The 26,722-nt window shown below is 47.4% G+C and overlaps 1 protein-coding gene across 1 annotated transcript; it reads right to left on the reverse strand.

Annotated features, from left to right (window-relative positions):
- Positions 1-1,092: 1,092 nt before the first annotated feature.
- On the reverse strand, positions 1,093-13,157 carry HBEGF (heparin binding EGF like growth factor). The gene is made up of 6 exons (XM_086411982.1): positions 12,718-13,157; positions 12,347-12,520; positions 9,314-9,491; positions 3,875-4,030; positions 2,964-3,054; positions 1,093-2,550 (listed from the first exon to the last, which is right to left on the reverse strand). The coding sequence occupies exons 1-5, from the start codon at positions 12,761-12,763 to the stop codon at positions 2,982-2,984; spliced, it is 627 nt and encodes a 208-aa protein (XP_086268108.1). The 5' UTR covers positions 12,764-13,157; the 3' UTR covers positions 1,093-2,550; positions 2,964-2,981.
- Positions 13,158-26,722: the final 13,565 nt, after the last annotated feature.

Raw genomic sequence — 26,722 nt, forward strand, 5'->3', positions numbered from 1 at the left:
TGGATTTTAGTCATCTCTTACATTCACTTATCCACATAACAAATATTGTGTGCCTACAACTCAATTACACTGTTTTACAATCTGGGATTGGAGCAATGTCCACACCCCAATCTTCATGGAGCTAGCATTCTAGTAGGAAGAGATAGACAAAAACAAATAAGAATATGTTAGTGGTGATGAGGGCAGTGGAGAAAAATAAGGCAGAATAACAAGGAGAGCAAGAGTGGGCTGGGAAGGAATGTGCTATTGTGTAACAGGGTGGTCGGGAAAGGCCTGCAAGGCAGACAAGATCTGGATTATGTTTTAAATGATCACTGAGTTTTATGTTGGAAATGGGCTATACGGGAGTGAGGAGGAAGAAAGGGGACATCACAAGAGTCTGGGTAAGAGAGAATTCCCTGGTGGTTCAATAGTTAGGACTCCACACTTTCACTGCTGAGGGCACAGGTTCAACTCCTGGTCAGGGAACTAAGGTCCCCACAAGTGGTGAGACAAAATCAAAAGTTAAAAAAAAAAAGTCTAGGTGAGAGATGATGGCGAATTTGACTGAGATGATGATGGTGGCCGTGATAAGAAGTGGCTGCACTCTGCATATATCCAAAAGATAGGTCTGACAAGATTGGTTGATGGATGATAGATGGAATGTAGAGCACGAGAGGGGAGTCAAACGTGCCTGTTTCCACCAGGAGCAATGCCTGCTTGCACAGACAGCATAGTAGGGTCAGGCCCTGAGGCCAAGGTCTGCTGACTGAAAGAGTAGATGTCTTTCTTGGTTACAACCTTTCCTTTGTGAAAGTCTGTTCTCTCTTGCCTCAGATATGCTATCATGTAAGTATTAAGACAAATAATAAAAGTCAGATTACCAGTTGCAGCTCTGTCACTTACCAACTAGGTATCCTCAGGCAAGTTACATAGACTTTCCAAGCCTCAGTTTCTGATTCTGGAAAAATGGGACAACAGTAGCTCCTACACAGGATTGTTGGGGATACTGAGATAGTATAAACAGACTTGATGTAGAGCCCAACAGAGAGTCAGGGCTTAGAAAATACCTACATTAAACCACTTCCCAGTTAAAACAAGCACACAGAAGACTACAGAGTAAGGGTTATCTTTATTTGAATTGCAAAGTATAAACATGAACCAAGTTTGGAAATACAGTTTTAGAAATACAAGTTTGGAAATACAGGTTTGTAACAGTTCAGAAATGGCACCAGAAACTTCCAGAAGGGACCATGACAGCATACCTTTGTAGTTTGGGTGAGGTGGGTGGGATTACACAAAAGCCCTCCCCACCTCCATCCTTCTCTGTAGCAATTGGTAGGTTATCAATTACTAAGAACAGTCAGCTCCAATGTCTCCTGTTCCTCCTCAGCCTTTTTCTTTGCAAATACCTTCTCTAGGTTATCCCCTGCTGCATTGACCCCTGTATGGAGTAGCACCAGAAGAACGGCAGGAGTAAGAGAAATGTCTTGACACAAGGGACAGTGAGTTCCCACTCTGTGGACCTGGGCCCACAGAGAGTGAGGGGCCAGGAAAGCTGGAGGCATGGAAGCCCAACCTCTTCTGGGATTGGGCAGGGAGAGGACACAGGATAACACTGATATCTGTTACATCTTGACATCAGCACCGCGGGCTTTCAAAACACAAACAGTAGACACAATCGCCTAGGCAAGACTGCAGTCCAACTCACAGAGTGGATCTGACAAAGTTAATTCCTACATCCTGACCATACAGAACTCCCCCTGTGGCACTCTGATCATGGAAGATCTTCAGAAATGTGGACAGACAATGGATGACTACAGATGGGTCACAGAGCCATCTCATGTTTGCAGCAGAAGAGTCAAATGTTGAGCCAGATGGTGGGGGATGTGGGGTGGAGGGCCAGGAAATTGCCAAAGTAACAGTCTAGGCACTTGAAAAATTGTTAGATTGTTAAAAACTAAATAAATTAACATACATAGAATAAAATAAATATATAATTTAAGAGGCATTTTACAAACAAACAAACAAAAATAGTTGTTATTTTTCCATCTGGGTAGAAGTCCCAAAATTCAGAGTTCTCAGGTCTATGGTATTTCACAGTTAACCCATCAAATCCAGCGCTGGAGGGTCCAAATGGCAGATCCCTTGGTGGTGACTTGAGTACATGGCTTCTCGATCTTTATTACTTTCTTCCAGTCCCCAAATCTTTCTTTCTTCCTCTCCTTCTGTTTTTTCAGTCAAAGATCCTGGAGCATATGGAATTTAACTGGCATTTTTAATCCAGAAGAGAAGTGTTCAAACAAACGTATGGGGGTAAGTAGGGCTTGGTGCAGGAGAATCAGGACACGAAGGTCCCTCACTTTTGCTTTCTTCTGACCCAGATCCCACTGGACATATTCTGTTTGGCACTTGAAAGCTCTGGTATTTTGGCAAAGCAATTATGGGAGGCCCAATCTAGATGGCAACTGGGGATGAAGGAATCTTCATGGCTAGTTGTGAAGTCCTTCCCCTCTGTAGAATCTGTGATCAACTTGTATCTTCTCAGAGGTAGCAGTCCCCAGCTGATTCCTAAAGTACAAGAAGAAGGTATTTAAAGCTGGATCCAGCTTAAGAGGTCTTAAGAGTCTCCTAGGTCCAGCTTTAAGAAGTGGAAAATCTAAAAACAAACAACTACAACAAAAAGAAGTGGAGAGATCTTCTGGGAAGGGGTGGGAAGGAGAGGAGAAGAGGATGGGAGAAGCTGTCTTCTCAGGCATCTCTCTTGGGTATCTCTCTGGCAACTTTCACCCTAAGTAGAGATGCAGCACTGACAACCTTTTTGAAAATAATTCCGCAATGGGTCCCTGACTCCATGGAAGCCTGCCCCCTAACTTCCAGGTCAAGAGAAAAATGCCTAGAAAGAAGAATCCAGCATGCTTGGATCTCTTCCTAGATCCAGGAAAGGCGGTGATGGTACCATGGGGCAAAGGATGGACCATTACCTTGAGCGCAGGTTCCTCTCAGTGGGACGTAGTCATGCCCAACTTCACTTTCTCTTCATTTTCCACGTCATAACCTCCTCTTCTGTGGTACCTGAGGAAGGTAAGTTTTGTGAGCAAGTTCTGCCTGCTGTAACAGGGTGTGGGTTCCAGAGCTGGCCCTCCTAAAAGATTCTGGCGCAGTGGTTCTCTTCACACTTGGAAAAACCCAGAGGACATGGTGGGTCAACAGACCTCTGCCCAAAGGTTCAAATGCCCATATCCAAAGGATGCCCGTCTCTTAATTGCAGGCCACAATTTGCCAAGAGTTTTCATCTAATTTATACAATCCTCACAACATGCTTATGAAGTAGGGGAACAGAGATTACAATCCCTGGAAGATTACAGCTCTTAGACAGGTAATTAGATCCAGGTCTCACAACAGATGAGCTGCACTGCTTATAAATGGGCACAGAGTGATTAATAGGTCCCTCCGATCTAGAACAGAAGCAGGATCAGAAGTGTGGCCTGAGGTCCGGATGCCTCAGATTTAGAAAAATATACCAATAGCACCATTCATGCTCTGTTGACCAAATCACATCCTGATGCCAACAGAAAATAGAGTCAGGAAAAAGAACTGTGTGAAGATGTGGCTTCATGGGAGGGCTGCAGAGCCTGCTAGAACAGGACCTCCTATGACCTGGTGACTTTGGCCCTGGGCTCTAGACACTGGACATACGTCATACCAAAGAAGCCAGGCTCTTGGAGGGCCCATACCCAGGAATGTCAGTCAGGCTCTTAGCCCAGGATTTGGCAGAGGGTAGGGGGAGTAGGAGGTGGGGTTGGAGGTTTGGAGGGCTCATGTGACCATCAGATAAAAGATCCTAACGAAGGAGAAATAGAAGTGATTTTCAGAAACAGCCTGTAACACTCACCAAAACATGAGAAGCCCCATGATGACCAGCAGACAGACGGATGATAGCACCACAGCCACCACAACCAGGATGGTTGTGTGATCGTACGTATATAAGCGATTTTTCACCGGAAGGCTCAGCCCATGGCACCTCTCTCCGTGATAACCTGGGTGGCAGCTGGTCCAAAACAGAACAAAGCAGAGACAAAGTTAGTGGTCTGGTTTCACTCCTGATGATGGGCTGCCTACATAAGCCAAACTCCACTCCTCACAGCTTCAGCCTCTCTGTCTCTGTGATCCCTGTTGCTCCTCTATTCTTCTCTAGTACAAGGCTCTTTGGAAGCCCCTCTAAAGGCTCTGTGGCCTTCCTCCTTCACTCCAAGCCCTCCCCTTCTTCATTCCCTTTGGTTTTCTGGCCCCAGAATCCTGCTCCAGGCAGGAAAAAAGAAAGGACTGCAGGTTTTGGCTAGATAGGTTCCACGTGTGGATGATTAACTACATGTGTGTAAAGATGTTGTTTCAGTCAGTTCTGAGGACTTAGGCACATGGGTTGAACTGAGGGGATTCAGTATCACTCTCTCTAGTGAGGCCCCTCATCACTCTGACCCAGAAATAAACCCAGCCTTCCCCACCGATGCTCCCAGCAGCCAGTCCCTCTCTGCCACTGCCCAGCCTATTAATAGGTCTTGTTCCTTTGCCAGGAGTCATTTTTCTCAAGTTTCCTTCATTTAACTCCCAGCTCCCCCTGGGTGCAAGGCCCAACTTGAAAGCTGAATTCTGGCCTTTGACCTCTGAACATCCAGCTATCATCCCAAGACAAAGCAACAAAGCAAGAAAAACATCTTGCCCAGTTGTCCTGCCAGCGCATTTTAGATCATCAGAAACAACCCCCTCGGCTTTTTTCACTCAAGAAATAAATCAGGAGCTTCCCTGGAGGTCCAATGGTTAAGACTCTGTGCTTCCAAGGCAGATTTGATCCCTGGTCAGGGAACTAGGATCCTTGCAACAGGGCATGGCCAAAAAGAAAAAGAAAGAAATCACAGGCAACAGCCTCTTCTAACACAAAACTTTTCCTGAAAGCTCTTGGGAAGACTGAGAAATGCCCACTGTTGATCAGGCACATTCACGTCCCTTTCTTTATCTGAGCAGCCCACAGATCCTTTGATGTAGGTAGGAGCCCATGTCACAGAAAGGCAGAGAAATTTTCCCCATGGTCACACAGCAGGGCAGAAACACAGATGCAGACTGTCTGACGCTGAACTCAGCATGCTGCTCACTCGCATCCACGAATGCCTAGTCAGGGATGTGGTGGCCCTGTCTGCCCATGGCCTTTAGGCCATTTGCTGCAAAAGGAAGCACCAAGAAGTTGGGGGCCCTTTATTCTGAACTGCACATCCTCTGGGGAGAAGGTGAGGCACCTGGTTCCTCAGAGCAAAGCACCTCTTTTTCCTGTGGAAGGGTAGCAGGCAAGTTCCAAGGAACAGACCGACGCAGGCCCAAGGGCAGGCTGCCCCTGCCATCCTGCCCAGCACCTCTTTCTCTCCCATCTCCTGCACGTTTTGAGAACCATCTCATTGCAAGATAAAGGTAGGTCAGGCCCACAGCACAGCACACAGTTCTGTGCCCAGCCTCTCCATACAACTGTCCCATCGACCCAGGTGGGCAAGACAATGACCCCTCTTCCTGCCGGGACATACAGGATGCTCTCAGGAGCACCCTGGAACATCACCTGTGCACCACACTTTACAAGACACTATTCTTATCAACTAGCTTAACTAAGACAACACCCTGGTAGGCAGCGATAGCCTCTTTTACATATTGAAAGACTAAGATCAAGGTCAGAGGAGAGTAAAGAATTTGCCAAATGTTTCAAAACTAGAGAGCAGAAGGGCCAAATTCCAAATTCATAATTCTTTCCATTCTGAACACTGTTACCCCAAGGAAACACATATCTGATGGGCTTGATGGATTTTTGGGGGTTGTCTGACTCTGATTTCTTAATTATTAGTATCTTGAATGATAAATAAATAATAATTAATAGCACACATTATAGGTTTACTATGAGCCAAGTACTGTGCTAATGGCTTTACAAGGATCACTTCTTCTTAAAAATATCCCTCTGAAGTAGGAGTTACTATCTCCATTTTAAAGATGAAGGGACAGAGGTTGGACTTCTGTTAGATAACCTGCCGAAGACTACACAGCGTGTAAGTGGTAGAGTCGAGTAAGGATTCAACCCAGTAATCTGGCTGACTTCAGAGACTGTGCTTTCCTGGGGGGAGGGGAGCTGAAGTTGAGTCTGTTTTTCACTTCAAGCCCATCATTCAAACCCCACAGGTACTTACTCAGATGATAGAAATAAAGCTTGGTCTCAGAGTCCCGCAATTCAGTTACATAATCCCTCCACCCCCTCCGCCACCCTGAGTCAAAAGGATAATAATGTAAACATCCTAATATTACCCACCTCCTCCTCCCTTTGTAGACAACTCCTGGCTCCCCCAGGGAAGGGGCATTCCAAGCATCCCAGGGTGGTGACAAGATCGTGTCTCTTGCCCAGAGCCGGCGACCCATCAAACTGGGACGTGTTCCTCCTACCCAAGTCTGTGGCCCGTTTCAGAACGTGTATTATAACAGAACCCTCTAGAGTCCAGAGACATCTTCCAAGTTGGATTTCTCCATGCCTATCCCAGGAGGTGGAGGGGCACCATTTGGCAGAGGGGACTCTGCATATATGAGTTCCAGACTGGCTCTGCTACTATTTCTAGCCAGGTGATCTGGAGCAAGGGAGGGTCACGTTTCCAAGCTTTGATTTTCTCATGTGAAAGACAGGAATAATAAGTGCCTACCTCACTAGAGCTTTATGAAGATCAAATGAGATAATATGGATAAAAGCACTGAATAAAGGCCAAATCCCACTTGTGTGGGAGTTAATCAGATTCCAGAGGATACTGCCCATATCCTTAGGAAAGGGGTACCAGAGTCAGAGTCAAGGGGAGGGGGGCTCGCTATTGCTTCTTGGCAACTGGGCAGCGAGGCCAAGTAGAGCCCTCTTTCAGCCCTGAGTCCTCCTCAGGCTAACTGTCCCTAGGCTTCCTCCAGCCACAGGAAATTTTGCAGTCAATTTCTGGGTCAGCAGCTCGTCAGGAGCCCCAGGAAACTGCTCTTTGAGGGTAACTTTTGGCTGGTGACACAAAAGGGTTTTCCTGTGGATGATGGCTGTGGAGGGCTGGTTTAGGAAGCTGGCCAGCCTCAAGCTTACCACGGCAGCCTGGACACACCCTGGCTGGCGGTTGCTGGGTCTGGAGGCTAGAAGGAGCCACAAAGGGCCCCAGATTTAGGTGCCCAGATGTCACATTCTCCCAAACCAGGAGCTCTATGTCTTTTTGCTGTCTGCTGCCCTGAGTACCAAGGGCTGGAGGCAGGAGGCAGAAAAACCAGACACAGAATCCAGCCCCTTGAAAATCTTGCCTTGGAAGCAGACAAAGTAGTCACATCAGACTTCAACATGTTCTTCAACTAGTAAAAGCCTTAAGAGACCTCTAGTATAATAGCTGCTCTCTATAAAACTGTGCTCCAACTCTGTAAGAACAGACGGGGAAGAAGGAAGCAAGCCAACACCTAGTGCAGCCTGGGGGCATGAAAAGCATGTTGGACTGGAAGTTAGGCACCTGAGTGCCTGTCCTATTTCCACCCACTTTATTTAGCTGCTGATCTCAAACCAAATCATTTCCTACTTCCGGGCTCCAGTTTCCTTATCTTTCAAGTAGAGACAGTAAGCCCTGCCTAACCAGCAGAGTGTTTTTGAGAATACAGGGCTATATTTTCCCATCCCCTAGAATAACTGGCACCAAGTGGGTAGTCAACATATACCTGTTGGGCTCAATTCATATTAAATGTAAACTGTTAAGCTCCAGGAAAAAGGAGAGAAGGCATCATCACAGTCTTCATCACCATCCCTAGGGGCACCTTGGCCCTGGACACCATTACCTAGGTTCTTTGGGCTTAGGTGGTCGGTCGAGCCCAGGTGTGCAGGAAAGCAGCCTTACAAGGGTTCTCAGCTGAGCAATGGAAGTCCACCCACCAGTGCCCTGGCCAGTTCAGCCCAGACAGATTCCTGGCCTGAATCCATCTTGACAACCCTCAGAGTGACTGCCTCCACCCTGTGTTAATGAGGCCATTTTACAAATTTAAGACAAACATTCCCTGCCCTGTCCCCAGACCTCTGGAAGAATAATATGGGAACTGTTTAGGTTACTCTTAAGCACCCCCATCCAACACCAAGTTCCTGATACAGATATTAAAGGAGACGACCCACAAGTGACTGTGGACATGGAGAGGGGTGATGGATCCTACTGCCAAATACAGGGCAACTCTGCTATATGAGACCAGATGGCAAAAGGAAGCTTTAAAAAAAAAAAAAAAAAAATCAAAGGATCTGTACCAATCACAGAAGCAGAAGTGCCAGGCAGCCAAGCCTTCCTGCCACGCTGGGAGGCAGTGTGCACACAGTAGTTTCCTGATCTGCCCAGAGTCTCCCAGGTCACAGAGGCTGCCTCCCCATAGAAACTCCAGCCCGAAAGAAGAGAGGGCATGATTGCAGCCTGATGTGGGTGTGGGTCTTGGGTACAGTGGTGACATTATGCCTGCCACAGAGCATGGCAGTGTCGTCATCCCTGAGGGACTGCCAAGGCAGCCGTTTGCTGGGCTCAGCCTAGCAAAGTAGCTGGGGAACCCATGGCCCCTCCACCCACACCCCTGCCCAGGGAAGGGGTGGTGCCGTCTGACCGGGGGCTGATGCCTACTGAGATGGGTTCTATTTTCCGTTAATCCTGCACAAAGGAAGTGTTCTCCCACCCTCATGGCCAAAGGTCAATACCCACCACGTCCCCCACATCCTGGCCCTCGCTGGGGTGAGGAAGAAGGGTTTCTCCCTGCTCCCACAATGATTGCTTTCTGTACAATCCTGCCATGCCTTACAATTAACCCACATCTGCTCACTCACATGCACATTTGTCTGAGCACACCTGCACAGCACACGTCCAAAGGCACCTCGTACCTGCCTGCAGGACTTAGGAAAGGAGGCCACGGGAGCTGCACTCCGCCCAGGAGCCCCACTCTGCCGTGTTTCCTACTTGCTTCTCCCATCTGGAGTAGAGCATGAGGCAGAGATGAAGAACCTGCCTTCAGGTGTCAGCTCTCCTAGTCACATGCTCATTTCTGAACAAGCAGGAAATGCCCCCAAAGATGAAAGAGCGTCACAAACCCACGCCACAGGAAATTGCATCCTATGTTGGGGGGAGCCCCTTCCGCTGACTAAAAATATTTCCCCTCCTCCCAACTTCCTCCCAGAGGGTGAGAAGAAACTGAGTGGATTTATGAATTCAAGGAACAGTGATAATGGACGAACAGCCACTAGGCTGACAGACCGAGCTGATAACAGCCACAGGGAAGGGACACTTACATGCAGGTTGGAACCCGGAGCTCCTTCACGTATTTGCATTCTCCGTGGATGCAGAAGTCCTTGTATCTCCGAAGACATGGGTTTCTCTTCTTCCCTAACCCCTTGCCTTTCTTCTTTCTTTTCCCACGCTCCTCCTTGCTTGGTGTGGCCAGAGCTTGTGGCTTGGAGGAGAAAGCAGCTGCAGTAGAAAAGTACCCTGTTAAGTCTTTGACTCCCTCAAGGGAAAAAAAAATCAGAACAGCACAGTGTTTGGAAGGACACTTTGATTCTACCTAAAGTCAGTCTGGGCAGACCACCCAAAAGTGGTAGAGGAAGTAGAGGCTGGTGGGGGGTCCCAACGAAGGTATTTCACAACCTCATTTTAAGAATCTCATTCTAAGAATGCTAGCTTCAGTAGAGTAATTGCAGCTGATTGGGCAATTCTACCGACCTCACTCCTACCCCTGTCTATACTCAGCTCCTACTCCCCCATACCCACTTGGTTCTATTTTGGCCTTAAATCAGCCTCATTTCCTGATGTTGCACTCAGTGACCCACTTACAGGAAGACAGTGTCAGAGATAAAAACTGCTTCTGGAGAAGGCACTTGGAGGGTATTTTAGAGGAAAGAGGTTTCTAAAATAATAATAATGCCCAGGCGGTACCCTCTGGGGTACCCTGTAGCACCAGGGTACCATAAGCCCAGACCAGAACCCAGCTCAGGGACAGCAAGCAGGCCATCCTTGGTCAGACACTTGCTTCTTAACTTAAAAAAATTTTTTTTAATTTTAATTTTAAAAAATATTATTGATCTATAATTGATTTATAATATTGTGCTAATTTCAAAGAGCCTTGCTTTTTTGACATCAAGCAAAATATTTACCCTGCTCGGTGCTCTTTGCAGTTCACTACTTCTCGAAGGCCCATTTACATTTATCCCCAGATGTCCTGTTTATTGCTTTCTAGGATGGGGTGCCCAAGAGGCAGAAAGACGGAGAGCAAAGAACTATCAAAAGGAACTAGAACAATGATGGCTCTCTCCATTCTTTCCATGCTTCAAAGGAGAAAAACAATCTCACACAGACATCCAGCTGGGACTGACCTTGGGCTATGCCCATCAGCCCAGGGGTCTGACGCCAGTCTTCCCTTCCCTGTCCCAGCAGAAGAAAAGGTGCCTGCTGTCTATGGCTATAGGCACATGTCTGGCAGAAGGGTGAGCATCATACATTATTAGATTGAAGGCTTAGGATTCTGAAAGTAGAATTTACTTCAAAATATATGGCTTTCCATTTTCAGATGAAAAACCTGAGGTCCCAAAAGGTACTGACTTGACCAAGGTCATGCAGGTTGGGATCTGAAATGTGGTCTCTGGACTCCATATCCAGTGCTCTTCCCCAACACACTAAGCTGCCTCATACACCCCAGCAGTGTCCTCCTCCACACAAGCCCAGAGCACTTGGGATGCTGAGCCAGGAACCAGACAATGAATGGGCTCTGAAGTCAGCAGAATGGTGCTCGAATTACAGCCATGTGATCCTGGGCAAGTCCCTTAATCTCTCTGAACCCTGAGGTTCTTGGTAAAAAGTGAACAGGCGTTCCTATTTCAGAGGGTTGCAGCAGGATTAATTAATTCACAATAACATGTTAAGTGACTAGAACACCGAAGACACTTAGTAAATGGTAACAGTTACTTATTTCAGGTGACAGGATCCCTAGACTTGAAAAATAGTCTTTGCCCAGCAAACCTGAGAAAAGAGAAGAGACAGGTGCCAATAGTCCCATAGTCCCCTGTTCCTACCGTGCAGACCCAGGCCCCTTCAGAACTCAGAAGAAGCAGATGCTCAGAGGAAATTAGTGACCACAGTTGTGGTGAAACTGAGGCAGGAGAAACGAGCCAATCAGAAAAGGGAGGGAGAGAGTGACAGGGTGACAGTCAGGCTCCTGCTGGGGAGAGGGAGCAGTGAGTCAGGTCTGCGAGGTATGAGGAGCAGCTGTGTGGGTGGAGAGTGAGTCACAGCCCAGCTCTGCCCTTCCTAGGAGAGGGCCAGGAGAATCCAGGTTGTTCAGGCCAGGGGTGATCCCCGCCCCCTGGAGGGCTACTGTGAAAGGATGGAAGGTGAGAGCCCAGCCTCAGCTTTGGAGTGGACAGCACCTAAGGTAATCCCTGGGTAAGGAAGAAGAAGAGTGGCAGAGAAGCAGGCAGAGTTAGAACAGGTGGGTATCTTTCCAACCAAATATAGTCATTCCGGGGCTCCAGAGCTCAGTCCCTGCTCCACCCTCAAGAATCTCTGCAGGTGACTGGGGGCAGGGAAACAGGTGATACTGGAGGCTCTGGACTCTGCCCTGCACTTGTATGTACTTGGCCACAGCACCTTTGCTGGTTGAAGGATCCCACCTGGCCCTTCCTCCTCTGGAGCCCCTCTCAGGGCCTCCAAGTGGTCAGGAAGTATCCAGGCTTGTGAAGGATTTGTGGACACCCAGCATATCAAAACAGCTCTCTAGGGTCCCAGTGCTCGCCATTCACAGCCTCCCCAAGAGGTGCCGGCCTCACCTGGCAGGACCAAGTGTTCCTCATTCCCCACTGTTTCCCCAACCTGGAGACAGGTGGATGCAGGAGACTAATCCTGCACACCTGGTATGTGCCTAGCACCTCCACATCTGTGATTTTATACATAATAGTCAATTAATGTGGAAATTAGATCTTGTGCACATTTTTATATAGAAACTCTAGGGAAAGCATCTCAACCAGTCCTTGTTCCTGTCACCTAGCTTACCTCAGAGAAGAACACACAAAACCCAAGCACCTTGCCTGTCTCAATTTGCCCCCAAGTATGCAGAAGGGCAGCAATGTGGCATGTGAGACCCGAGGACAAAAAAGATAACAGGACCTACGTTCTAGGATCCCCCAGGGAGCTTGTCAGGCCAAGAGGCTTTTCCTTGAAGTCCTCTCTTGAAAAGCTCCAAACCACAACTGTGCCCAATCGGCATAAATGCCAGATCCTATGATACTTCAACTGACCACCAGGGTCCGAAGATGGGCAGCCCCCACACGCACCTCTGAAAAGGTCCAGGTTTGCCTCTTCCAAGTCCAGGACTTCCCGGCCTTGGCCACCTCCCGCGGGCAGCAGCTGGTCCGTAGATTGAGTAGGGGTGTCCAGATTGCTGGTTCCAGCAGCCAGGCCTCTCCGAAGCCGCTCCAGGCTCTCGCCAGTCACCAACGCCGAAAGCACTGCGGGTAAGGGGCGAGGCCGCCTCAGACCCCCAGCCCAGACCCCAGTCGCCATGCACCGCGGCCGGCTCCCGCAAGCCAGGGAGCACGGGCCCCACCAAGTGGCTCGCGCCGGGGACGCTGCAGCGATCTTCCCCCGTGCCCCCAGCAGAGTCCCCATCCCCCCAGACCTCCGGGAGCGGCGGCAGCCCGCTTACCTGCAGCAAGAAAGAGCTTCAGCACCACCGACGGCAGCAGCTTCATGGTCCCGGACTCGGCGGAGGCGAGGCAGCAATCACTTTGGGGGGCGGCGACCACCGGACGCTGGCACGGGAGACGGGCGGGAGAAGCTCTGGAGATCCCGGCGGGCACGGTCGGCTGCCGGCCTCTGGGTGCAAGCCTGCCTGGGATTTGCGCGGAGCTCGCGGCCGCTGGGCGTCTCTCTATTCACTCCGTCTGTCCGACCGCCCGAGCCCTAGTGCCTCAAGCAAGAGAGCCAGCTGCTTGCCGCGCGCAGCTCCCTGGGTCGACTGAGCACTCCTCGGCGTGCAGCCTGGAATAAGGCTCCGGGAGGCGCCGAGGCTCCGCCCCGCCCCCCGCGGCCCCCTCCCGCCTCCCGCTCTGGGATGCCGGCCGGGCTCCAGGCGCCGACCGCTCAGCCCCCGACCCCGCGGGCGCGGCGGGGAAAGGGGGCGGGAGAAAGGGGCGGCGCTCACATATTTTGGGACTAGGCCAGTGCAGCCGCGGCCTGACTGTGGGTAGGGCTGCTGACCGGCAGGTGGCGGGGACCAGTTCCTACCTTTCCCCAAATGCTGGTCCGCCGCTGCAACCTTGTGACCGCTGAGCTGCGCTTCGCCCTTGGACACCCCTCGTTCTTTCTTCTCTTCCAGGCCTGGTCTCTTCGGTTATCCGTGCTCTAAACCAGAGATCTCCGCCCATGTCTTCTTCTGAGTTTCAGAAACCTGCTTCTTTGCCTACCCACAAATCAAGGAGTAAATAATAATTAATTCATTTATCATTTAAAAATTAAACACATGAATGCCAGCAAGTGCAGCTAGCTGCAGGCATCTGGTATCAGCCCAGCAAAAGCAAAGGAAGTTAGTATTCTTCCATCCACTGGAGTGGCTTCTTTCCATCTTTGTCCCAGATGACGTAGTCTCCATTAGGATTTTTGAACTCTGGATTATAATTCCCAGGCTTCTGGGATTGAAGAAACACAGGCTGTGAAACAAGCCTCATACTTTTCTTTGTCTTTGAACGCCATCTTCTTCAACAGAAAAGCTGAGCCCCCTCCCACAGGACCCAGCTGGCTGGCCTAGGTTGCCACCTTCAACAGGTGCCAGGAGATTGATGTGTTTCTCTAACAATCTATGTATTTTTACAGAAATCCTCTGGAGTCAATGTCCTGACCCAAAGAAATAACTCTCAGTAGGCATTTCAGCTCCCAGGGACATGCTGGGGCGGGAGTTGTATGACACAAGGCTGGGTTGGCATTCAGAGCCCTCAAATTGTGCCAGATAGAGCTGCTTGCCTGCTTCAGCCCATGTGTAGGGATAAAAACAGGCCTGCTATTTATACACAGCCTGTTCCACTCTCCCTCCCCATCCATAATTCTGCAGGAGTCCATGGGGCTCTGGCTTCTTAACTTGCCCCTAGCAACTACCCCCAGGTTTAGGTTTCCACAGTGCCCTGGAATCACTATAGACCTAAGCTGGAATCCTGACTTGGCTTCTTACTGTGTGACCTTGGACAAGATGTTTAATCTTACTGAGTCTCAGTTTCCACGTCTCTCAAATGGGAATAACAAAAATAATAATGCCTACTTTATAGAGAGCTTCTTGAAGATTGATCAAGGGAACAGACATGTTCTAGTAAACGTGCCATATTATTATCATTATTATTACTAAGCATTCTACATTGACCATTCCATTTCCTTAGAAACTTCTTTTCTCTCCCTTCCCCACAGGTCTGAGGCTTCATGTGTGGTTGGGCTGGTTTTAGGAGGAAGCTTACCTATCGCCTATTTGGCCAAGCGCCACTGTGGGATTGTTCCTTTGGGTGATCAGTATCGGGCCTAGGACCTCAGTAGACAGTCACCACCCAGGCCACACCTTTGTTCTCCTTCAACAGCTGCCTGACAACCTGCTTCCCCACAACAAAACTGCCTCAGGGTTAGGGCTCTCCCCAGGGGAGGGTGGGGGGAACACTTCCTGACACGCAGCCAGGTCACCCCTCCCCCGGCCCCTGCCAGGGCCACACCCTGCTCTCCTGTCTCAGCCTGTCTCTCACAGGCTCTGTCCTTCCGCCCTCTCACCCTCACATCAGTCGTAGCCCATTCACGGGGCAACTCCAAGTTTTCATCACACCTGTGAGCCTCACCCCAGCTACGTTTGTATGTCATTCACTTTTTACAGGAAGGACCTGGAGAAAGAATTCAAAAGGCCTGGAATGGTTTGGGGACAGTCACTTCTCTCAGAACTTTGAGTGTCCTCTAATCTGAAAAAGAAATCACGGACTTACCTGGTGGTCCAGTGGTTAAGAATCCACCTGCCAACGCAAGGGACACAAGTTCGGTCCCTGGTCCCAGAAGATCCCACATGTTGCAGAGCAACTAAGCCTGTGTGCCACAATTATTGAGCCCACGAGCCCCAACTACTGAAGCTTGCGGCTAGAGCCTATGCTATGCAACGAGAGAGTAGCCTCCACTCATCACAATCAGAGAAAGCCCACGCACAGCAAAGATCCAGCTCAGCCAATAAATAAATTAATTTTCAAAAATAGAAAAAGGAGGGGCTTCCCTGGTGATTCAGTGGTAAAGAATCTGCCTGCCAACGCAGGAGATGCGGGTTCAATCCCTGGTTCAGGAAGATCCCATGTGCCACAAAGCAACTAAGCCCAAGAGCCACAACTCTTGAGCCTATGCTCTAGAGCCTGGGAGTTGCAACTACTGAAGTCTGGGTGCATAGAGCCTGTGCTCCTCAACAAGAGAAGCCCGCAGTAAGAAGTCTGCACAACAACGAACCCAGCAGAGCCAAAAATAAATTAAAAATATTTAAAAAATAGAAAAAGGAATCACAATTCATTCTGGGGCAGTATCATTAACTCATTTATTCCACAATCACCGAACACTTTTCAGGCACTAAGAGACAGCAAAAAACAAGACAGCCAAGGATGTGCTATTATGGAGCTCACATTCTACAGTAGGGGGAGACAGGCAACACATTAAATAAATTAAAAAGGAAAATAGATCCTATGATGACAAATACTAAGATGAAAGTTAAATTTTAATGGTATACTCTAGGATGCTATGTCCCAGTGCTCGGAACAACACTTTAGATTTGGTGACTGATTAGCAAAGGTCTTTCTGAGCCTGTGGCCTGGAAGCTGATGCTTGAATAACAGAAGGAACCAGCTTTGTGATGATCCACTGCTGAAGTATTCTAAGCAGAGCAACTCGGGCAAAGACTTTGAGGTGGAAACAAGCCTGGAGCACTCAGGGAACAGCAAGAAGGCCAGAAAGGAGGGAGGGTTAGATAACATTAAAGCAAAGACCAAGGACAGATAACAGAGGATGTTATAGGCCCCAGGTTGTTGTTATTGTTTATTTGCTAAGTCATGTCTGACTCTCTTTGAAAGCCTTTGAACTGTAGTCCACCATGATACTCCTCTGTCCAGGTAAGAATACTGGAGTAGGTTTCCATTTCCTTCTCCAGGGGTCCTCTCCTGCATTGGCAGGCAAATTCTTTATCACTGAGCCACCAGGGAAGCCCCCAAGCCCCAGGCAGATGCTGGTTTTTATTCCCTATCTCTGTGAGCATCAAAGGCGATGTCAGTGGGAAAGCACAGTTATAAAGGATTCTTTCACCTCCTCCCCTTTCTCCACCCAGGCCTCCTCATGCTCTCTGGCGTTCAAGCACCAAGGACACACTCCTGAGGAAGCAGACAGGCCACTCTGCTTTCCCTATCTAGTGATGGACAATGGGCAACTGAGGCTTGGAAACCTGCTGGCCCTGGGCCACCAGTGAGTCCCAAGGGGGCAAATCCACAGCAGAAACCCTGGCATCCTGCTTCCCAGCTCTGTGCTGGCTTCCCAGGCCTCTGGAAAGGCAGGCTTCATGGGACCCTGAGTGTCACTGACTCTCTGCTAGGCCACACAGACCTACATTTGGGAAGAGCACTTTCAAGCCAGTGGGGAGGAGGTGCTGGTGGTGACAAGAAAGGGGAGAAGGGGAGAAGGGGACATGAAGGGACCCACCTGAGTCCCTTCTCCAAATGTGGCTGAGATGTCTATGCAGGTCAATTGTGCTCCCACACCTGACTGTGCATCAGAATTACCTGAGAATTTATTTAAGATAAAGAGGTCCAAGCCTCATCCCAGTCCTCCTAATTCAAAACTTCCTGGGGTAGGGCCCAAACATTTACATTTTGAGCATGTAAGTTTGACATCAACCAGGATTTAAAGCACTGGTCTACATAATTAACTAGGGTAACGAATTAAGCATCTGAGCAAAATCTGAACCTCTGAGGCAGAGACGGTCGAGCTTTAAGCAATGACACTTCCCATGTGCTCATAATCTTGCATGATCTTCACAACTGCCCTAAGACTAGATACTCCTCCCTATTTTAAAGGGGTAAAGCTAAAAACAGGTGAGTAACAGCCCAATGCCACCCAGTTATCAAGAATCTCAGACTCAATTAGAATTCCTCTCTTTCTTCTGGGCCTGTGCTCTTAAGGTTCAGCGCTACTCTGAACAAACACATGAGACGATGGCCGCCCTCCCTCTGCCTCTACAGACAGTAACGTCCTCAGCTTCACTGAGGCTCAGTGCTCCATCTGTCCTGGGGGAGGTGGTAAGAATCTCTGCCTCACAGACTGGAAGGAGGCCTAGGTAAGAGCAGCAGGGCAGTTAACGAAATGGGTACACTCTCGGGAGCCAGACTGTCATGGGTTCAAATTTGGGTTCTGCTATTTTTCTAGCTTTCTAACTTTGGACATGTTAGTCAATTTCTCTTATCTATAGTTTGTTCATCTGCAAAATGGGGGCAATAATCATAGAATATGATGCCTGGCCCATTGTAGGTGCTGACTTGGTGACAGCTGCAGTTAAGAGCAGATTTGCTTTCTTCCTCTTTATTCCTTCCCCACTTCCTTCCTTTCTTCCTTCATTCTTCCCTCCCTTCCTTCCAGTGGGAGTTTAGTAAGGTGCTGCTTTAACCTGGACCAGTCATCCTCAGTTGAAGTGGTCCCTCTCTGCTGGGAGATGGCCATAATTACCAATGAGACAGTGGCTCTGCAAGGCCACTCAGAGTTTCAGAAACCTCCACCCAAGAAAGCAGTCCTGACTCACAACATGTATCCCATGGGGGAGGGATACAGCTGCCTTCTCCTTTTATTCTGACCCGGAGAAGTGAGTGCTAAGTGGACCCAGAGCTCAGCTGGCTGGGGAGACTGCTAAGGGAGGGGTTCCTCCATGGAAGATACTTCTATCACCAGGTGGCCATGGGCCCAGTTACCCAAATTTGGAAGCTCAGGGTAAGGGGTCATTGCTCCTATCCCAGTATGATTTTTCTCATCCATATCTCTTTCCCCATCAGAGCCCGTTGATCCAGCAGTTTTGGGGGTGCAGCTGGATTTGAACTCAGGTCTACCCTTTGAAGTCCCCTTGCACCTCCTATGCTGACTGGGGGCCCCTGGAGGAAGTGCCAGATAATGCTTCATGCATACCCAGGGGGTGGAGAGGCTCTGCTGTCTGATTGCCTGGAGTCAAGATCCTTTGAATAGGGTGAAAGTAGGGATGGATGGAGGGGGAGGTTAGAGGATGTCTGGAACCCATGTCATCCACAGAAGATGTGGAGGAAAGGGATTTATGATGTGCTTGGCGAAGGCCTGGATTCCAGGCCATCCTCCTCCATTTCTGGGCCCATTTCTGTGACTTCAAGAGATTTAAATTTCCAGTCCCAGGACTTTACCCCTTCAGTCATCCCCTAGCATAGACGGCTATGTGATTCTTGTGCATCACACAACCTGCCTCCCTCCTCAAGCCTCAGGTTCCTCTGTGTAAAATGAAACTTTGAAACAATTGTTCTGTATTCAGGCACTGGCCAGTGATGTCCATCGTGAACTGTTTGCAGTCATGTTGCTGTGAAAAGGCTTGCCAAGACAATTCTATGACGATCTACAGTGCCTGATCTACAAGATGTGATAAACTTTCTATGTGATAACCTTTCTCTCTGTGCCTCAACTTTGTCTTCTGATGGGGAGAGAATAACAATCTTCTTAGGGGGCTCTTGACAATTGAAGGAGATAGCATCTCCGAAAGTGCTTGGCAAAAGGGAAAGCACTATATGAATAGGCCAGAACTACTATTAACATCTCCAGAGCTCAGTCTTGGAACAAGATCACATCACATCCTGTACCAGGAATGTGTAAGTTTCATTCCCCTTAGAAATGTGGTCGGGAGTCTCAGGCCGTATCAGCCTGAAGGCGCCCGATCTCGTCTGATCTCAGAAATGTGGTCGGGGCTTCCCTAGTGGCTCAGTAGTAAAGAATCTACCTGTCAATGCAGGGGACATGGGTTCTGATCTCTGATCCAGGAAATTCCCACATGCCTTGGAGCAACTAAGTCCATGCGCCACAACTATTGAGCCTGTGCTCTAGAACTTGTAAGCCATCACTACTGAAGCCCGTGTGCCGTAAAGCCCATGCTCCGCAACAAGGGAAACCACAGCAGTGAGAAACCTGAGCACTGAAACTACAGAGTAGCCCTTGCTCGCTACATCCAGAGGAAAGCCCCTGTGGCAATGAAGACCCAGCACAGCCAAAAAGAAATAAATAATTAAAGAAAAAAAAGGAAAGAAATTTGGTCACAGAGAGCTGCAATTTAACAACATCCATTTGCCTTTTTATTATTTTATTTTATTTTGGGGGCTGTGCCTAGTGGCTTGCAGGATCTTAGTTCCCCAACCAGGGATCAGGCCCATGCCCCCTGAAGTGGAAGCACAGAGTCCTAACCACTGGACCACCAAGGAAGTTCCATTTGTTCTTTTTTATAACTTAGGATTGATCTAAGACAATGATTCACAAAGGAAGAGGTACTAAGTCTTAAGGAACATTTTAGAAATCTGTGGGAAAGTTTTCATTGTCACCAATTGAGGAACCCAGACAGAGAAGCCTGGTGGGCTGCAGTCCATGGGGTCGCTAAGAGTCGGACACAACTGAGCGACTTCACTTTCACTTTTTACTTTCAAGCATTGGAGAAGAAAATGGCAACCCACTCCAGTGTTCTTGCCTGGAGAATCCCAGGGACAGGGGAGCCTGATGGGCTGCCGACTATGGGGTCGCACAGAGTTGGACACGACTGAAGGGACTTCGAAGCAGCAGCAGCAGCAGCAGGCATTTATTTGTGAGGGAAAGCTGTTGGGCTCACACTATTAAGAACTGCCTGTTGTGGAGAAGGAAATGGCAACCCATTCCAGTATTCTTGCCTGGGAAATCCCACAGACAGGGGGGCCTGGTGACTCTCTACAGTTCATGGGGTTGCAAAGAGCTGGACACGATTTATGGGGACTAAACAACAGCAATGTGGTATCTATTCATAGGTAAATCTTATAGTATACTATGGTTACTTTGTCTTTTCCAGTGCATTTTGTTTTCCCTGGAGTGAAATGATTTTCTGGCATTTTTATATTGGGTTAATTTTCTATGTACTTAGTAGTAATTCAAATCCAAACACTTCCTCAGTTATGTAAATCTCTTTTCAAAATCTTCAAGTTCATTGAGGGTTATGTTAAGTTTGTCTTCTTGAAGAAATCACTCCTAAAGTTCTCTAACAATGTGGGTTCAGTGTTGTCTTAGCCTGGTTCCCCGTTACTGTCACCCTCAGGATTCCTTCTGATTCTGCCTTGCGTTGGATCTTCTGAACCCCGGACCCCCATATCTGTATGTATTCGATCCAAACCTCCGTTTTTTGGTAGACGACATTCTCCAGTAGTTTTCTAATAAAAGGAGTTTGGGAGATGGAAAAAAAAGAATCGCCCCTGGGAATTGGAGGATGCTTCAATGACATTTAAGATTCTTGATGGGTTGTTTGTAAAGGTGACTTGGACGGATGTGTCAATAAGCAATTTATGAGGGAAAAAATTGCCGCACATTCCACACTGCTGTTGAGTGTCTCACCAGACACTCATATGGGTAAAACTCTTGATTACAATTACTTGAACCTAGGTTCATCCCTAATTCACACAGAAACACAAAAAGAGGGACTTCCCTGGTGGTGTTGTGGCTGGAACTCTGTGCTCCCAATGCAAGAGGCTTGGGTCTGATCCCTGGTTGGAGAACTTCTGCAGCTAAGAGGTCACACGCTGCAACTGAAGATCCATCTTGCAGCTAGGACCTGCAGCAAGGCCAAATAAATAAGTAAATATTTTTAAAAACACAAAAATGGTTTTTGCACTGTTTTCCAGGAATGGAATTAAGCGTGAATTATTAATGTTGGTGGTATTTGAGTTGCTGAACAAAAAACCTATATTTATATTTGTAGTTGTCACATTCAAGACAAGTCTGTGTAGGTGCAAGTAATGGGCTACTTCATTGAGATTTCTAGAGTAGTTGTGGCCAAGCATTTGATATTCAAATATCATATTTTTAATCACTTTTATATTAATTAGGGTATTGACTATATATATACACACACATATATACATACGCACACATATATATTTTAATGCTTAGAGCACACCACGTGGTACACCACGTGGGATCTTAGTTCCTCAACAAGGGATGGAACCCATATAACGTGCATTGAGAGTGTGAAGTTATAGCTGCTGGACCGCCAGAGATGTCCTGGATATTGACTTTCTTTAAAGAGAAAAGTGTGCAGATAGGATATTATTGTTAACTTCATTTCAGAATATTAAAGGGTTGTTAATATATTTGTAATAAAAAAGGAAATACTGATTCAGAAAGGGTTGAGAACCACTAACATAAGACATATTCACATGGAATATGAATATCTGTATCCTTTATAAAAGCACTGTTCTAGATATTACTACATATAAGGCCCCTGGCCAGTGCCTGAATGAAGTACAATAAATTCTCTTGTAGCTCAGTGTTAGAAAGTTTGGCTCATCTGGTATCTGGTAGAAGTACTTCCTTTTATGAGACAATGCAAGTGTAGAATTCATATGTTCCCTTTTTGCATCCACCGCCAGGAAGCTCACAGTTAAGCTTTGATGCTCAATTACAGCAATTATCCCCTATTCAGCATTTTGAGGACAATTATTTCTTTCTTCTCCAATTTCATTTCATTATGGGGTTCTTTAATCATTCTCTAAATACTTGTTTCTATGTCTCTTGCTGTCTAAACCTTTTCTGGAAGTAAGGGGAGCATAAGTAATTACTCTGAAACTCAACAATCACATACCTGCAGTTGCCTTTCCAACAATTCCTGAGCCTGGCAGTCTGGGTCAGAGGCGCCTGGTAGAGCGATTCAGACAGTTTTGCTCTTTTTCCTCTGCTTCTTTCTTTCAAGTGGTTCAGAGGTAAAGAATCTGTCTGCAATGCAGGAGACCTGGGTTCAATCTCTGGGTTGGGAGGATCCCCTGGAGAAGGAAATGGCAACCCACTCCAGTATTCTTGTCTGGGAAATCCCATGGACAGAGGAGCCTGGCAGGCTATAGTCCATGGGGTTGCAAAGAATCGGACATGACTGAAGCAACTAACACGATTTCCTTTCATAGGCTCTCACTCTTCCGCTCCAGATGGAGTCTGGGTATTGTGAGAAGTGGAAGCAGGCTTCAGCTGTTAGGGTACGCTCCCAAGTCTTGACTGGATGTTGGTGGTCTGGGGTCAAAGTGGGGTCAGAGAAGGGCACCCCAGCTCCAGGACGAGAGAAGCCCAAAGCTCCAGCTGGAGAGACCCTCCTTCCACACACATTCCACACCTTGTCTGAATCCCTCAGCGAAGAGCTTTGAAGCTCAGGTTGAGGCATGCAACCGACCCCTTTTTAAACCCTGGGCCAACCAGACCCTAGTTTTGATCTTGAGCAAGGTACCTCTCTGAGCCTCATCTGCTTCCTCACCAGAAATGAGGATGTTAGCTATCTCAAAGGGCTACTACAAAGACTCACTGAGATAACCTGCTAGGTGTTCAGGCAGTGACTGGAACATAACAAGTGTTCAGAAACCACCAGTGGCTGTTCATTCCAGTCTGCTCTGGGTTGGTATGACTCATAGGCCTGTCTGCTGCCCCACAGCTGTGAGCTCCTGGAGGCAAGAGTATGCATTCAATCGTGGCTCCTCATTCATAAGCTTAGTGACTATGGCAAAGTGCTTTCCTTTCTGAGCCTCAGTGTCTTTACAATAAAATAAGGATAATGAAATACACCTAAAATTTGTGGTAAGAGTAAAAATTTGAGGTATGGGCATTTGAAAATTTATTTTAGTTTTAATCTTATGAATATTTTCTGTTTTTTTCTATAATGTGATGTGAAGTCGCTCAGTCGTGTCTAACTCTTCGCGACCCCATGGACTGTAGTCCACCAGGTTCTTCTGTCCATGGGGATCCTCCAGGCAAGAATATTGGAGTGGGTTGCCATTTCCTTCTCCAGGGGATCTTCCCGACCCAGGGATCGAACTTGGGTCTCCCGTGTTGCAGACAGACTCTTTATCCTCTGTGCCACCAGGGAAGATATTTTCTATAACAAATATAAGTTATTCATATATTATAAGTCATTTTTTTCTAAAAAATGCTTTTTTTCTGGGGAAAAAAAAGAAAAAAAAACTTAAATTTATTGAATACTTGCTACTCAATTTTAGGTGCTGTTCCAAGCACTTTACATACATTATTTCATCTCATTCTCACTCCCATTTTATAAATGAGAAAACCAAGTCTTGAGGAGCAATTTGTCCAGTTGGGTGTAAGTGAATCTATACATATGATAAAATTGCATAAAACTATACACACAAACACACACAGACACATGAGTGCCAATAGAAACAAGTGAAACCTGAATAATGCCTGCAGTCTAGTTAACAGTGTTGTACTTATGTCATCATTCTGGTTTTGATGTTGTACTGTTGTTATGTGAGATGTTACCACTGGGGGAAGCTGGATGATAGGTACCAGCCAGAGACTTACTTTTTTTTCTTGCAACTTTTTCTATAATTAGACTCACATAAACAGTTTTTTAAAAATAAATTAAAAGTTTGTAAAAATAAAGTTTTTTATTTTATTTATTTTTTTAATTTTTTTAATTTAATTTTTTTAAATTTTATTTTATTTTTAAACTTTACATAATTGTATTAGTTTTGCCAAATATCAAAATGAGTCCGCCACAGGTATACATGTGTTTCCCATCCTGAACCCTCCAAAAATAAAGTTTTTTAAAAGCTTGTCCTAAGGATAATATAAGAAAATGTGCCACGCACAGTGGTTGGATGCAATTGACATTTCAGCATACATTTTCTTTTCTCTCCACTCTAGAAGTGACTATATTCATCATTTTTAATAATAACAGCCTCGCTTTATTGTGTTTACTATTTACCAGGCCTATTTTACATGCATTGTTTCTTTAATAAAGCCTATGAAGTTGGCACGTTTATTATTCCCCTCCTGCTGATAGGAAAACTCGGGTTCTGCGAGGATAAATCTCTTCTCCACTTGCTAGACAGTGACCAAGCTGGAATTTACACCCAGGCAGCCAGCTGATGACACGGCTCCCCCATGTACTGCTAAAGGTCTGCTTTAAACACTGTCGCAGTTTTGGTAGAAGAAAACAGGCTCAGAGGCGGGAAGAGCTTTGCTCAAGAACACCTGACAAGTCTGTGACTGAGCCAGGAGGAGAACCAAGTCTTTGCATCCTGGGCCAGGGCATTTTCCAGGGCTCATGCCCAGTACTGATCTCTCAGACAGCACACTTTCACTGGCCCTGTCTGGGAGACCACTGATGCCCACAGACAGATCTTCACTCACTCCCTCATCAACCTGTGCAGCTCAGAGCACTTGAGACTTAAGAGAAAAAAGGGTCTGGAGAGGATGGAGGCATGGTGGCCTTCTACTATAGGCAGCCTGGGGAGCCAGAGTAGCTGGGGCCAGAGAGGGCAGGGCAAACCCTCTGAACTTTAGCTGGAGTAGGGGTGGGAAGGGAGGACATGTTTGTGAGGGGGTATTCATGCTAAATCCAGCTCCTGTCCCCCTCAGGCTCCCTTGAGTCACTGGCCCCTGGAGTTAGGACGCATTCTTGAAGGAGTGGTCACAGGGATTCCCTGAACTTTCAGTTCTTAGGCCAGTTTCTATTCATCCTGGATTGAAACCAATTTCCCCCCTCAGACTCAGCACCCATTCCCAATTGGTAATATGGTGACTCGATCCTCTAATTCCTGCCCTGGGACCTCCGTGAACTTGGAGATATTTGCCACAAGTCCAGACCTGGAGTTGGTGGGGAGGACTGGCCTGAATCCCATTTCTCAGAGAAGAAATGGGTCCCAGGTATCTAGTGGGGGGTTTGATTGACCCACATCAGATGAGCCTGATGGGTCTCTCGCCCCAGGCCGTTGCTCCCCGCTACACCCCAAGGCAAGGCAAAGTATTCAAGGACCTCCTTCGGGCCGCCCCTCCATCTGTGCACTCTACGGGCCCGCTCAAGAAGCAAACTCCGCCGCTTGGCCCAAGGGAGCGGCTCTAGCGATCCAGTCCGCGGGGAGCAGCGCCCTCGTGTGGTCTCCAGAAGAAGCGCAGCGCTTCCCTTAGCCCCTCCCTTTCTATGAGCTCATTGAACAGGTATTTATTGAGTGCCACTAGGTGCTCTAGGGGCAGTGGTGAAGAAGATAGATAAAATATCTACTTTGTGGACTGTACATTCCAGTGTGTGTGTGCGGAGGGATAGGCAATAAACGATTAAAAATAAATAAATAAACAAGGCAGTTACTAGTAGTGACAATTGCCGGGGAGAAAATAAAACAGAGAAAAGTGATGAAGAAACTAAGAATTCCATGAGTAGGTAATGTCTGAAATGAGACTTAGGTGACAGGGATGCAGTCCTGTGACAATCTGGGGTAAAAACCCTTCTTGCAGAGAGAAAAAGTGCTGCACAGACCCTGCCTCAGGAACAGGCTTCACGTAACAGAGGGAGGCCAGTGTGGCTGGAAAGGAGCGAGCAATGACAGAACAGTAAGAGCCCATCAGGGAGGTGGGCTGGGGCCAGACTATAGATCAGATCTTCAGGTCATGACAGAGTTTAATTATTCTACTAAGAGTAATGAGAATGTATTGTGTGGATTTTCAGCAGAATAAAAGGACCATTACGTTTGAATGAAATGGAAATGTAGTTTAAACATTAAAAATAAAAATAATAGGGCTTCCCTGGTAGCTCAGTGGTAAAGAATCTGCCTGCCAATGCAGGAGACACAGTTTCGATCCCTACTCTGGGAAGATCTCCCATGCCATGGAACAACTAAGCCTGTGCACCCAACTATTGAGCTCAAGCCCTAGAGCCCAAGCTCTGCAACCAGAGAAACCACTGCAGTGAGAAATCCACACCTTGCAATGAAGAGTAGCCCCACTTCATGCAACTAGAAAAAAGCCCTTGAAGCAACGAAGACTCAGAACTGCCAAAAATAAATAACAAGATTATTAAAATAATAATATAATAGGGCTTCTCTTGTGGCTCAGCTGGTAAAGAATCTGCCTGCAATGCAGGAGACCTGGGTTCGATCCCTGGGTTGGGAAGATTCCCTGGAGAAGGGAAAGGCTACCCACTCCAGTATTCTGGCCTGGAGAATTCCATGGACTGTATAGTCCATGGGGTCGCAATGAGTTGGACACAACTGAGTGACTTTCACTTACACTAATAATATAAAAAGGTCCTCTTGGTTGCTTTGTGGAGAATGAAAGAGTGGAAGCAGAGAGATCTCCATAAGAAATTAGAAAGCTGCTGAAATAATTCAGGTGAGACGTGATTATAGCTTGGAACAAGGAGGTAATGTTGGAAGTAGGGAGGTGTGGTTGAATTCTGGGTCTGTTTTGAAGGTTGAGTCAATAGGACTTGCATGTTAACAGACCATGTTCTCCCTTGCTCATCTAGCTCCAGGAACTCCTCCACACACACACCCTAGGTGGCTCCTCCATCTTCACTGGGGGGCTGAGTTAGAGAGGCCAATCCCAGGCACACAGCTAAATTAGGAAGTTTCCAGGTGTGGCTGAACAAATGAAGTTAAGATGCGGAC

The sequence above is a fragment of the Bos grunniens genome, chromosome 7 (assembly GCF_055505025.1).
Source record: "Bos grunniens cultivar Pamir isolate PY7600 chromosome 7, Bosgru_T2T1.0, whole genome shotgun sequence".
Lineage (NCBI taxonomy): Eukaryota > Metazoa > Chordata > Mammalia > Artiodactyla > Bovidae > Bos > Bos grunniens.